We start from the raw sequence: 15,207 nt of genomic DNA on the forward strand, positions 1-15,207 counted from the left end.
ATTTCTTCTAGGTTGTCAAATTTTATGGACTATGATTATTGTAGTAGTCACTTATGGTCCTTTGAATTTCTGTTGTATCAAATGTAACTTCTCTTCCATTTCCAATTTTATTTGTTTAGTGCTGACCACCTCATGACTGCCAACCTCAGGCTTCTCATTATGTGAGAAAATAAACTTCTACTTGTTTAAGCCACTGAATATCAGTTATTCTGTAACTCTGCAGCTGACGTTGCCTAATTAATACTGATTCCAAGAAAGAAAATTAGATCAACTCTTAATACATATGTATGTGAGAAGAAAAATGGGCCAGTGTTAGTAATCCTGTGTTCTAGTGCCATGTCTACCACATACAAGCCATGTGACCTCAGTTGGGCATGGAATCGTCTCTAGGCTTAAGTTTTCCTTAATGCCAAATGGGGGCAATAATTTTCTCTCATATTACAACTCAGGTAAAGACTAAAAGAGATAATTACATATTTTAAACACTTTAAAATCTTATAAAAATTATGATTTAAAATGATATATTTTTACATATTATAAATATACCCTATGATAAAATGCCATCCCTCCCCATTCTACATGTTCACTATCCTGTTCCCACCAAATGACAGCCACATTCATGTGTCGGCCATGGCCAAGCTGATACAGACTAGAAAGCTGTATTGCTGAAAAAAATTACAGCAAGAAACAGAAACAGCTCATCATTATGTCAGCACAATTTAAATTTGTGGGTCTTAGGAGAGGTATATCATAACCAAACTACTTTGAATATATCCTAAACTTATGAAGAAAAAGTAAAAGGGAAGGATGGAAAGATTTCAAAGAAAACTGTGCCAAAACCTGGCTAATCAATAACTTACTATAAACTTGCAGACTATAGTCTTTCTTTGCAGTTCCAGCCACATTTGATGCCACACATGTGTAGAATCCTGCATCAGATTTTTCAGCAATTGAAATCTGTAACTGTCTGCCTCCAGATAAAGTTCTGACTCGTCCCGAAGAATCATCCAGCCCTGGGGAGCCTACAGAGAAAACCAAATGGCAGCAGATGAAGCAAAAATATAAAGCATTTTGTGTACATTTGCTAATGAATACATATACATATTTATTTACTTCCTATTTCAAGTACCTAAAAGGCAAATGGCACTATAACATAATCCTACAGAAAAAAAGATTAGGAAGAGGAGGAAAAGAAGGCGGAGGAGGAGGAGAAAATACTTACCAAGAAAATTTTTTGCAATATTTTTTTTTTCAACCAATATTGCATTTGAAGAAAACATTCTTAGGAAAATAAACAAAATAGAATCTTAAAACAGTAAAGCAAAAATGATTTTAAAACCAGCAAAAACTTTAGATAATCTGTCTCATAACTTAATGGACATAAATATTTGTTGATAAATAAATTGAAAATCTGTCCAACTGTAGAATTCAGTCTTAACACTCAACAAAGCTGTCACAAATACAGCAAAACTGTTTGCTTTAGAAAATAATTTTTTAAACCTATTTTTAAAGAAAATATGGTTAATTGAATTACAGATGCCTTGTAGTGCATTTGATTAAAAAGCAATTAATACAGAAAACAGTTTTTTTCTGGGTGGCAGGTAGTCTCAAAATTGAATATTTTAAGCTGTATAGTGCAGAAGATTGCAAGTTGCACATTTCATATTTAATTACTCTGTCAAGTATTTTAGTATGCAAATCCCAGGACAGTTTGTTAATAAATTGACAGGTTTGTTAAATAAAATAGAAATTCATCTATATTTTATTTATATTTAATTTTATAAATGTCAAAGAATGAAAACTGACCTCTCTTTTTCCAAATGAGATTTGGAGGTGGAATACCACTTGATTCACATAAAAGACTAATGAGATTCCCTTCAATGACTGTAAGTGGAGCAAGTTCATCAGAACCATAAATATTTGGTGGTACTGAAAGATTAAAAAGAAAGAAAAAAAATACAAAATACAATTTTTTTTGGCAATCATGTTAATATAAAATTTCCCTAATAGTTTACATGTAAAACAACCAAAAGGTTTGCACTCAAATGACACAGGAAATAATTAGCACTTGAGGTTAACATTTGTCAACACCACATTAAAAGTCAACTGAAGACATAGACTAAATACGTAATAACACACTTCAAATTTTCATAGACAGAAACTTAATTATCAAAATATTCAGAGTGGCATAAAAAGAAACCAATTTACTATAGACATTTAGACATCTTACACCCAAAACACGAAGGCACGTACCAAGTTTAAACTTAACCCAGTCATTTGTGTCTGGCCAGTTTTGATATCTCAGATACTGAACAGAATTGGAAAACAACAGGCATATAACACACAGTAAAGAATAGAGGCAAGGAATTTGATCTAAGAAACAGACATGTTATCTATTCCAGATCGCACAGCCTGCTGCCCATTGGCCTCCACCTTTTCCTTGAAAAGTTCAAAGTGAATCCTGACTTCCCATGCTTCTCTCAGAGGCCGAATCTGCATTTGCTGGCCCAACTCTCTCCTTGGCCACTTCTCTGGTTGCAATATAGTCAGGCAACAGTTGCAAGCTCCTGGGAGTTGAGTAGTAGAGAATCCCCCTCACTCCCCAGTGCAGCTTTCAGTCACTGTTCAGCCATCCCTGTGAAAGCCTCTATTCCTTTGAGGCTCACACCACCAATTTTCTTCTCTTTCTCTTTTTTACCACCATCTATGAATTACATTCTTTTTCTGTTCACTGCACAATTTGCTCGGTGAGGATGCTCTTATCACTGAACAATTTGCTCGGTGAGGAAAACCTGTTATCTTTCTGTATGCAATCGGTATCCACATATATAACCAGTCCAAACACCCTGGCTACTCACTTCCTTGAACTGTTCATCCCTTTCTCCATCAAAGGCCATAGCCTTTTCATCATCTAGAACATTCGCTCTATAAATTTACAAATTAGGGTACTTTCTGACAAACCGCTCCATGTTTAGAGCTCTTTCACTCAATTTTCCCCAATTCTCAATTCATCGACCTGATTGAATCTCAACTCCTTTCAGCTGTCAGAAGTCTCCCAATCCAGCTGCCTACTCTTTTACTTACTGACTTCTCTATCCAGCTTAGATTTAAAGATCAATCATTTCAACTACTCCTTTGCCAATATTCTCAACTGCCATGCAGCACCACCTTTCTATTTGGCAACACAGGATAATCTTATAGTTTACCCTGTCATCACCTCTACCACACATAGAAAGTTGTACAGAAGACAATGACAACTACATGAATTACCACCACTACAAACTCATGATCGCCAATCTAAACCCTCCCCTCCTCGACTTCCATGGCCTCTATTAATACAAATGCTTGTAAATCTGTACCTATATTGCAGACCCCCTCCAACTACTTAACATCTCAACTTAGATGCCTTCCTTAGAGGCACTGTCCAACTTGACTTGCCCCAAAATGCACTCAGCCACCTTTGCTCCCTCTCCAGGCAAAGGATATTACTGTCCACGCAGTCCAGCTGGCCAACCCATACTGACATCAATCCCTTACTCTTCTTTCCACCTAATCAATTAATCCTATTAATTCAATTTCTTAAATACTTCTAGAATTTATCTGCGTTCTTCCTAAAATACAGATCCGAACACCCCAGCCCTCCTTTAAATCCCTTTAATGGTATCGTATCACCTTTAGAACCAAATCTATACTTTTAAAATTGATTTTAGAGACTTTCTTCAACATGCCCCATTTAACCTCTACTACCTAATATCTTCTCACTCACTCTGCACCACACTAGGCTCCACAGTGAATCATGTTTGGTACAGTGAATGCAGTATTATTCTGGTCTTTGTAATGCTCCCACTCTCTTTGCAGAGCTAATACCTACTCATCCTTAAAATCTGAAATGTCATGAGTCCGTGATATGATGGCTCTTAGGAAGTTTAATTGGCTGTTGAAAGATATTTCTAGACCAGCAGAAGAGAAGTTCTGTGTGAGCAGCGTTATTATCTTTTCTTATTAACCTCTCTATGGCTACACGTGGCATAGCGCCTAGAACACAGAGGCACACTATGACTATTTTTTCAGTGAATCTATCCTTGATGTCTTAACATTCTCTCCCCTGTCATTCATTCTTCTATCTACTGTATATCTGCTTAGAGGCGTCGGTCTACTCATTGGTAAAGTATACTTTGTGGTTTATGTTTAATTTGACCTATTAATTATAAATCATTATGAATCATTATTCTAATCATTATAATACTCTTTATTATAATTATGATCATTATAATAATGATTCATAATGATTTATAATTAGTAGGTCATTTTCTACATAAATGCATGCTTTTAAAGTTTTAAAAATATTTTTTCTCCATTGGCGACAAATTATTTCCTCTACCTATTTTTATTTTAAAATGTGTTTTTAAACAAAGTTTTATAAGCAAAAGTAAATTTCAGCTCATTCTCTCAACAATTAAACATTTAAAAAATATAACAAAAATTAAGAGAGCTTAACATGTTATAAATGATTTTAAAAGTATTTAAAATAAAAATAAATACACTGGAAATGAGAGCACTTTTTAATGATTAGCAGACAACCACAGCCAATATACAAGTTGTGATTATTCTTAAGAATTATATTAAATAGTAACAAATGGCAAACTTTCAAGTAAGGATAGCTAATCACATTGCTCAGCATAGTATCCCCATCTCCCACCCACAAGTACAAGGCTCTCTCATTCATACACACATACAATTCTCATGCGTAATTTGGCCTTTTGACTTATTTTCCATTGACAAATCCACCCTCCATTCATACAGAATGCTCAATCATTAGAAGATCCTGGTTGAAGAAGCTGAAAGGCGTATTACTCAGATGGGAGAGAACCATTCTACATCAAAGTGACAGTAATTAACATACTTAGGTTCAGGAAATCTATAGTTGATCTTGAATTAATTATGTGAGCTGAGAGGCAGGACAGTTCAGCATCATCTAATCATACTGATTAGTTTCATGATCAACTTTAGTTACATGGATGGCATTTAAAGAGTTGACACAAATAATAAAAGGTTAAACCACATGCTGCATCATTTGCTTTACAGGCTTTGATCACACTTACCCAAAATATTGACGTTATAGTTTTTCTCAGTTTTCCCAGCAATATTTGTTGCCTCACAAGTGTAACGACCAGTGTCCTGAACTTGAGCATCTTCAATCTGAAAATAAAATCATGCTTTGAAACCACAGTTTCTATTTAATAAGTAATTGGGGATTTTCTATTAATGTCATTTATGATGTCTTATTTTTCATTTGTATTCTAAATATTTTCAAACATATAAAAAATGGAGAAATTGTAAAATGGATGGTTATATGCCCATCACCCACACTCAACACTTATCAAGATTCAACAATTTTCATCTATCTCATACCTTGTCTTAATATCATTAACATTAGTTGTTGAAGGTCTAGATAGGTTTTTTACAATATAATCCAGAAAAAAAATAGCAAAAAAATTAAAACTCACCACTTCTGAATAAGTTATTTAAGGCTTTGAAATATACAATCTTTGTATGTCTAGGATATTGTTCAGTAAAATAACACCCTTATTACTGTTTATTATATCTTTTCTCCTATACTGGGTTTGTAAACTTCTTCAAGCCAAATTTTGCATTCAATTAGTCTCAGTTTCCTAGTACTCAATTTGGTACTTGGGAGTTAATTGAATATCAGTAAATATTTTCTATGTATTTATCTGCAACATGCATCAATACCGTATCATCACTCATTCATTGACTGTTCAGCAGTTAATAATAAACTTGTACAACGTACTGCAGGTAGAAGATACAAAGAAGTATAGTGTCATATGTGGTATCTGATTTGAGTTTACAATCTGGTTGAGAATATAAAGTATGTGAACATAAAAAAAGAGTTTAATAATAAACAAGGTATAAATAATAACCAAACAGTATGTGATTGATTGCTAAGTAACCATGATCCATTGCTAAAACATTCCAAAGAGGGAGAATCATTAGAGTTGTAGTTATCATTGAAATAATTTAGTATATACTTTCAGTTAAAGTATTTAGTATAGAGAAGGATGCACTAGAAGTATTCATTTCCATGAGCTCTTCTCCCTTTGGCCCCCAGTGGGACCCCCAGTGGGACCAGGCACCAGGGTGCCTGGCTGGCCTCTGTGGTAGGGATTCAGTGGATCCCAGGATTTCTTCAGCATCTCTCTCCCGGCTTCCCAACAACACCAGGATCTGTGCTCTGAACAAATGAACCTGCTATACTCAGTGAAGTTTGCTAAGATGGTTCTAACCACTCATAGCTCCCCCAACCAGGGCTGTCTCCCTCTCCCTATATCATTCAGGCAGAGCTGAGGTTTGAGAATTCTACCACTCACCTTCTAGGACTCTGGGCTCTGCCTCTGAGCAGGGGCAATGCTCTTTGTTTCCCCCCCTATATAGCTTGATTGACTCATCCTACTTTGCTCCATCAGAGATTCTGCCCTTTCCTTTCTCACCAGCTCCCTATTATGGGATCATAATTCCCAAAGTCTCTACCTTCTTGCCTCTAACATATACCTTCACATTCCCTTCCAATCTCTCCGATGCTTCTGTCCTCCTTGTGTAAGTTTCTCTGCTTCCTGTGTGCTAATATCCAGCACCTATTTCTCTTGCTGACTCTTTGTTTGCTAGCAATAAATTGCCTTTACCAAGAGGCTGTGAGGTGCAGCAAATTCTGAAGCTATACTTCTGTATTTGCATCCCATTTCTGCCATTTAGTAACTGTGGGCAGACTACTTAGCTAGTCTTTCAATTTCACAATAGGCTTATCATGAAGATTTTATAAACATTCCTGAATCCTAATTCTTTAGCCTGGTTTTAAATGTTAGCTGTGACTTTACTTAAGTCAACCTTGTCGACATTATTTCCAAATATTCACTCCGTTAAATTGTGTTTTAGCCACATTAGCTCAGTTGCTTTCCTTAATCATGCCTTTGGTCCCATCTACCTACAAAAAGCCAAGTAGCCTTCTAAGACTATTCTAGGCAATCACAGCCTCACCGTTTGCTATACCCCCAAGATGTATTGTCTGTATCATCCACTTGGTAATTAACTCGGACTTACAGCACTTACTACATTTTCAACTGAACTGTCAGTTTTTTATATGTTTATGTAAAATTAGAAAACACTGAGGGCAGGAAATGCATCTTATTCTTTTTGCATCCCTACCCAGAGCACCTAGATTGGGTACTGGCTGATTGGTTGAGTGACTGAAGATGAGGCACTCTTTACAATATTCCTATATCTTCCCAGAAGCATTTTGAGATTGTTTCTGGCTACAGATATGGATAGAAAATTTAATATTTAAATCTTACTAAGCATAACATTTTAAAATATTACAAGCCTCATATATGAAAGGGTTCCTAGAATTTTCTAATATGAAATTAGTACAACACTTGTAAAGAACAGGCAAGTTTCATGGGAGTAATACCAAAACCATGAGCTTAGGAGTAATATACGAAGAGGGCAATGAATCTATAGCCTTACCTTTAACACACTTCCATTTGCAGAGATACTGAGGCCTGGTTTCTTCAGCAAAGGGCGGCCATCTTTGAACCAAGTCAGAGTAGGTGATGGGATAGCGTCACTTTGACATAGCAACTCCACGGCTTGGCTAATAAGGACAGAGACGTTCTGTTCTTCTCCCATAATATTTGGTGGAACTAAGTGAAAGATGGGTTTCCCCTCAGGATAAAACAGGCCAGAACACTGCTTATCTTTATTAATCATCAGGACATATAGAGAATCACTCTATTAGTTCTTTTAAGATGTAGGATCGCGCTCATTCAAACATACCCTCTTTGAATCATTTGGCTCAGAATCAAGTGTTAATAATAAATCACTGATTAATGCTTTCCTGTTGAACAAAAAGAGTTTTCACTAACTTTTCTCTTAAAAATATTTTAGAACCGGAAGTTCTCACTAAGTGCCCATTTAAAAAACTTGTTGAACTAGATGTGACTGTTTAAAATTTTCAAAGTGATAAATCATTCATGAAATATTTTGGAAATAACAATGAATGAAAGCAAAAACACTTTTGATATTTATTTATATTTTTTGCAAAAGAAAATAAATTTCATTGTTACAGAGGCAAAATAAAAATAAAAGAGGTGAAAGAGATCATCCAGTCCCATCCAGTCACGGTGTGCAAAACATAAAATGGGTGACAGATAATAGCTTATTTGAAATAACTTGACTAATTGGTGGCAAAGCTAGGCGTCTTCTGACTTGCAGTTTAGAGCTCTTTTTGGTTTTCCACGGTACTTTGTCAACTTTCTACAGAATAAAAACCATGTGGGATAAAAGGCACAATAAAGAACAAACTAAATCAGTGACCAGCTGTAAAACACACTCACAATTACATAAAAAGAGGAAATGAGTTGAAATGTTAATGAGATTAAAATTTGAATTCCCTGGCTATAAGGTTTGTCAGATGCTGAAATGTGTTCTGAGAGAAGTTTAAGGAATCTCCTTCCTTTGGGTGTATTGGAAAATAGAGTAAACAATCATTTGCCTCAGATGGTTTAGGTACAACCCTGCCAAGAATGAGAGGGTGGGCTCCATAACCTCTCAAAGATTCTTTCAAGCCTGTATTTATAATAGTTCAAATACACAAACTAATGATGAAATCAAGCCTGTTGCACAAAGGCCACTCCAAAAAAGCATAGGAGGGAATGTCCTTGGCCATTTCTCACTAAATCCCATAACTATTTAGGATTGTAGGCAATTTACCATATTTATAGTTTTTGTTTTGTTTTGTCTTACAGGAAAGGTTAAGTTGCACTGAAATGACTCCCAAAAGACTTTCCAAATACTTTGGTAGAAATAAGATTGTTGTGGTGAAGAAATGTTGTTATATTCCATTAGCCATTGTTTCAGGCTTCATAGGGCTGGCATGTGGCAAAATGACAATGAATGCAACAGACTTTAACTAGTAACTCTGTGTTTCTATAACCAGGAGGTTTCTCTGCTACCATGTCTTCTATATGAAATGAACTAAGGGCACTTTTCTTGTGCTGTTTCTGGATGCGACACCCAAAGGAATTGATGCTAAAAGAAGAAATGACTGGAACAGACCCATGGAGCATTTGTGCAGAGATTCACGATGCCCTTTCTGCTAAGTTTAATAACACACACAGACATCTGGCTCTCGATAAACTTAACGTAACCTATGGGGAACAGAAAACAGTGGGATTGTTTTCAATATGTGACACATTAGATACAAGATACACAGCTAGTCAAGTTTCAGATAAAAACTGCTATAACATTAGCAAAATCAGCACAATTAGTGCCATTTTCTAAGATATTTAAAAAAAAAAAGGATACATTCATCAGTCTTAGAATAGAAAGCTCTATAAAGAATAGCCAATTTCGCAGCTTGGAAATAACTTCAGGTAGTCTGGTCTCAATGGATAAAAAAGTACCGTAACTGTAGAAAAATATGTTTATCTTAGATTATTTGTAGAATTTACAAAAGAGCATGGATTCTTTATGGATCCTTGTAGAAGTAAAAGTCAGAAATAATTCAAAGCATAATGCTAATTTATTTATGAGTATTTTCTTTCAGTTACTTTTCTTTACAGCTAAGTGAGTTAAATCAAGTTCAAAAGGATACAAGATTTTTAAAATTGAGAGGAAAAATGCAAAAAAACCTCCAAAACAATAGAGTATTTGTTTCTTAAAGAACATAAATTCAAGCAAATCTAATTACGGCTCAGGATATATATATATATATATATATATATATATATATATATATATATATATATATATGTATATATATCACTGAAACACATCTAGTTTTTTCTGTCCTGTCTTTCATTTCCAAATTTTTGTTTAGTCTGAGAAGAGAACAAAATTCTACCCTTTAGACCCTCAGCTTCCTTAGATGGTATCCCTATTTTGCGTCGTGATTTTGTTGCTTAGGAAGGAGTGGGTTGTGTCTGTTTCTCATCCTACACATTATACTTTTTAAATTTAATTACCGAAATTAGAACTGCCATAGGGTTACATTTGAGACCCTGAGGAATGTGCGGGTATCTACGAAAGTTCTCTGAGCTTATGTTAAAGAAAAGGTTCTACAGGAATCCAAATCACTTAAAAACTCAATCCTCTTGAAGGGGGTACCACAGAATATGGTGAAACATACTCTGAATTTATACCAGGGAGAAAACATTTTAATGAATTACACTTGTATATTGTAGAGAAAGCTATTGTACTCACTGTCTCTTCCTTCCACCACTACTCTCTACAACATAAACCTGAAGGAAACTGACCTCTGGGGCTGCACATTCTTAGGCTCCAATCAGACACAAGATTGCCACGGTTACTACTACAAATACAGGAATATAATGTATGGAAATAATACTCATACTGGAACACAGATTGTAAACTAATTTGAGATTAAAAACCTGGTTTAGTTTTCCACTCCTTTAGTAGCTTGTTATGCATATGTATTTCAAATGCTAAACAAATGGACACATTCTCAAACATATGTACATATTAGCTAGCCATTTGACTTTTATAACAGAGCAAAGATCCTGGTTTTCAGACAGAAAGGGTGGTAATGGGAGTCTCTTAGCAAATGATAAAGAACAGTGATGCACATCTTTAGAACTCCTGGAAAATATCAACTCTCTCTCATCTTCCAGGTCCTTTTTTGACACTAACCAATATAGGAATGGAAGGAGCCAATCCCAATTTTCACTGTTGACTAAAATAAATACCAGTGTCACCACTCTGCCTGCTTGCTAATAACTGAACGATCTATTGTGTCACATACTTTGACTGATTGATGAATCACTCTCCAGGGGTGTTTTAGATTGGCACATTCTTCATAAAGCAAAAAAGTGGCCCATTAAGGAAAGGAGTTAGAGTTCCTGCAGTTGGGCATTTTAGACCCAACTGTTATGTCAGACAGGGGGCACCAGCAAAGCAGGAGGTTGGATATAGACCCATGTGAACTAAAGAAGAAACAGGAAATAGAGATGCATAGAAAGCCCTTTGGTAATCTACTGATGCCAAAGGGGATTTTTCAGCTTAATGAGACATGTATGGCATCCATGTTGCAACAAGGGGCCTTTTTATGAAAAAATTTATGACTTATTTTATAAGTTATTTGTGATAATTACATGTGTTTTTGGCAAGCTTAAATAGAGAAGTCAGCCCACATGATCACATGATCTGGAGGTTAAAAATATTTATATATTTGAAAAGAAGTGAATTATTTGGAAGTGAGGTGGGACTTGGAAGAGAAGGCCTGCATTAAACCGAAATTCTTTGAGTGGCCGCAGAAGAAAGAAATCCATGGAACCCCAAACCAAGAAATATAGTGGAAATAAGACGCTGTAAAAAGCCAGAAAGAATTCTAAATGCAAAGGTACTAAAATGTGGAATGACAAGTGTAATCTACGGATAGAAGGCCACAACTTTCTTCTGGGGGGAGGGGCTTTGCTGTGATGGCCCCAGCAAAGAGCCCAGTGCAAAAGACATTCCTCTTTGTACCTTACAGCTGCACCAGACATAAGGGGAAAAAACTTGAATTTTGTCTAAGTTCATGCTTAGTTTAACTTTTTTTTCAATTACAGTTGACATCCAACATTATTTTATATTAGTTTCAGGTGTACAGCACAGTGGTCAGAAAGCCATGTAATTTACAAAATGATCCCCCCAGTGAGTCCAGTACCCACTTGGCACTATACATAGTTATTATCAGATTATTCACCATATTCCCATATTACATCCTTGTGACTATTTTTATAACTACCAATTTGTACTTCTTAATCCCTTCCCCTTTATCACCCATCCCCGCAACACCCCTCCCATCTGGCAATCATCAGTTTGTTCTCTGTACCTATCTATGAGTCTGTTTCTGATTTGTTTATTCATTTATGCTTAGTTTAACTTTTGCTTCTCAAATAGCCTTTAATTCATAGACAATGCTAACTACAAAATATGCTAATTGTAAAGATAGTTAAAAAGTAATAAAATCAAGGCTTCGAGTAGAATACTTGTAGACCAAAAAAGCTACTTGAACGGATGCTTGCTTTAGGGGCACAATTGTATGCTCCAACTTGCAAAGCCATTCTCCATAGTCATGGTCCTCAGGGTACCCCATAAAACCAACACCCCACATGTCGCATGTATGCATTTTAAGGTCTCAGAACTTTAAAAGAGGAAAATTAGTTAAAGTTAAATGTAAGGCAGAAGGGAGAATCTGATTTGAACTAACCTTGTAATACCATTTCTACTGTTCCTAGTTTTTCACTGTCAAAAACTTCCCTTAACTTTCTTCAATGATCTTAGGACTTAAACACAGCTGTATCAGAGAAGAAATAATTATTAAAATGTCTCACCATATACTCTGAGGTCAATGTCCCTTTGCTTCTCCCCAGCAGCATTCACTGCCACGCAGGTGTACCTTCCTGTGTCACTGATTTGGGCGCTGGTCAAAGCTAGAATGCGACCCCCAGACAGAACCTATCAACGATAAGAAAGCTACATAACCAACATACCCCTTAAGAATAGCAGGTGTAAACAGATTTTTCCTCTTATTTTCTGAGGTTGATCAATTGACATTTGCCTTTGATTTCTACTTGGATATTTTAAAGTGGGCAAGCATCATTTAATCCCCTCTCATATCTGTGGGAGAAGACTGAGGGGCCAGAACCAAACAAATTTGGTAATAACTGCGGAAAACAAGTCTTGATGTACAAGATCAAGTGAAGGTCTAATTTCATCCATACTGACTATAGAGAGAGAGAAAGCCACCATGGGAGAAAGATGAGAAGAGGCAGGAATAAGAAGAGCTAATCCTCTTAATTTTTCTTTGGGAGAACCAGAAAGACATTCAAAGTAGCAGCAAAGTAGCAGTCAAATAAATTAATTAGTCACTTTCACTGCTCTTTTATCCCATCGATTTAGTTATACCTCTAAAATACTGACATTAACTCCAGATCATTTATGATCCCAAATTCCGCAAGCACTGGATTTTCAAGAAAAAAAATCAAGAAGTAGAATGAATGGTGGGAGAACTACGTTATCTGCTAGGCAGAATAAAATTAAAGTGCACTTTAAATGAGATATGTGTGTTTCTGTACGTTTAATTTTGAGTCAGTGTAAAGCACTTAAAATTTTTAGACTAATTTCCTTTCTCATAATGTTGCCTTTATGATTTCTTACTTTATTATTTAATGATTTTGCAGAAGTAAATACATTCTATATGGTTTTCTGACTCATTACTATTTCCATATATTTAAATGTAAACTCTACCAAAAAATTCCCGTTTTTTGTTGTTGATGAACTTTCCTTTGTGAAAGGTGTCTGTTGTGGCGGTGGCAGGGAATGGGGGTGGAAAGGTAGAAAGTATTTAACACAAATGGTCAAACTACAGCACTGTATAAGATATACAGGAACTCTTAAATATACTGAGCTTTTAACGAATTGTTTAGAAATCCCAATTGTGTGTCCATAGTATTTATGGATGTATATGTGTACGCTTTTGGATAACATTTGTGAATCCTTATTCTCCAAATCTCTTCAACAGCTTTACCTGTTTGTACTTCCCGTGCTGAATAAACACGTAGTAGATTTCACTGAAGGAATGATGGAAAGTACCTGTATCCCATTAGCGAAACCAGAGACGGGGCTCCCATCTTTCAACCAGGTCAGACTTGGGGCAGGGATACCTCTGGCTTCACATTCTAACCTCACCAGGTTATTAACCACCACAGCCACCATGTTATTGCTGCCAAAAATCGATGGGGGCACTGAAAAGGAATAAAATATATATATATAGGAATAAAATATATATATAAATAAAAAGGAATAAAAGGAATAAAAATATATATAAATAAAAGTAAGATATGTTAACACACAGAAGATTTCACCTCCCCCCTTAAATTCTTTCACATCTCTTATTTGGGATTCTAATCACATCTATTCTGTGAGGTAAGTAGGGCAATTATCAGTTTCTCCATCTTACAGATGAAAAACATAGGTTTTGCCCCTTTTTTAGGAAATCCAGTTTTTGATGTCACAGTGGATTTCTATTACTTGATTTCTAGGCTCTTGTGTGTATATATGTCCCTCCACTGTATCCACTTTAGTACGTTAACTACCAAGTTATCTTAAAAGCGTTATTAGTGATAATAACTTAGAAATATTTGTTTAACATTATGATCCTGATAGACAATCATTCACAAATAAAGCTGTTGTCATTAGCTGATAAGATCGTTGATGAACTATTCAACAATTCATCTAAAGCAAACTTAAGCTCAACAGTATGTGAAAATAGAGCATTTTAATAGAAATCAGGAAATAAAAACATTTATCAGTTTTAGAACATTGCACTCTTTAATAAAGATGATACTAAAACACTGTTAAATATTTATACTAGCATTTTATAGAAGGACAATAAAATCATTTTGAATGTTTCTTTATCCCAGGATGAATCTAGGAGAAGCAGTACTAACCATGGACGTGTAGATTATAAAATAACTCTGTTGCTCCAGCTGAGTTGATGGCCACACATTTATATATGCCCGCATCTGTGATCTGGGCACTTTCAATATCAAGGATCTGTCCTCTGTTTAAGAAAGTCACACCGGTGGAACCTGAGAGTGGACGATTATCTTTGTACCATGTAATAGCTGCAAGGGGAAGACGAGAGAAGCCCTTCTATTTAAGATTTTTCTTTTAGAAACTCAATACATACACTACATTGGAGCTTAAATAAAAGAGTAATAATTGCTTTATTCATATTTATCATTTCAGTTTAACCTGTCTAAATATCTTCTTAGGGTTGATTTTTAAGTGGAGGTAACCCTAAGAAAAACAAGAATAGCCATACGAATAAAAGAGCCCTGAAATTAATTTATAAGAAAGGATATTCTCTATATTATCTCTAATGTATGAATATCTTTTGGTAGCAAACTTTAAACTGATTCTATTTCTTTTTGTTGTACACATTCCTCTCATCTATAAAAAAATTAAAATAAAAACAGTCACAGAGATATAAAATACAGCATAGGGAATAGTCAATAATATTGTAGTAACTATGTATGGTGCCAGATGGGTACTAGATTTATTAGGGTGATCACTTTGTAAGTTATATAAATGTCTAATAACTATGCTGTACACCTGAAACTAATTTGG

General features: G+C 35.3%; 1 protein-coding gene across 1 annotated transcript in view; it reads right to left on the minus strand.

The window, feature by feature from the left end:
- HMCN1 (hemicentin 1) overlaps positions 1–15,207 on the minus strand; it is a 398,907-nt gene that overhangs the window by 127,461 nt on the left and 256,239 nt on the right. Inside the window, exons 38-44 of the mRNA XM_081026514.1 lie at positions 14,526–14,702; positions 13,669–13,820; positions 12,408–12,531; positions 7,540–7,715; positions 5,103–5,199; positions 1,807–1,929; positions 861–1,022 (exon numbers count right to left, since the gene is read on the minus strand). Of these exons, the coding sequence (XP_080882640.1) occupies positions 861–1,022; positions 1,807–1,929; positions 5,103–5,199; positions 7,540–7,715; positions 12,408–12,531; positions 13,669–13,820; positions 14,526–14,702 (1,011 nt within the window). The remainder of the gene's footprint in view (positions 1–860; positions 1,023–1,806; positions 1,930–5,102; positions 5,200–7,539; positions 7,716–12,407; positions 12,532–13,668; positions 13,821–14,525; positions 14,703–15,207) is intronic.

This window comes from Rhinolophus hipposideros, assembly GCF_964194185.1.
Source record: "Rhinolophus hipposideros genome assembly, chromosome: 19".
Taxonomy (NCBI): Eukaryota; Metazoa; Chordata; class Mammalia; order Chiroptera; family Rhinolophidae; genus Rhinolophus; species Rhinolophus hipposideros.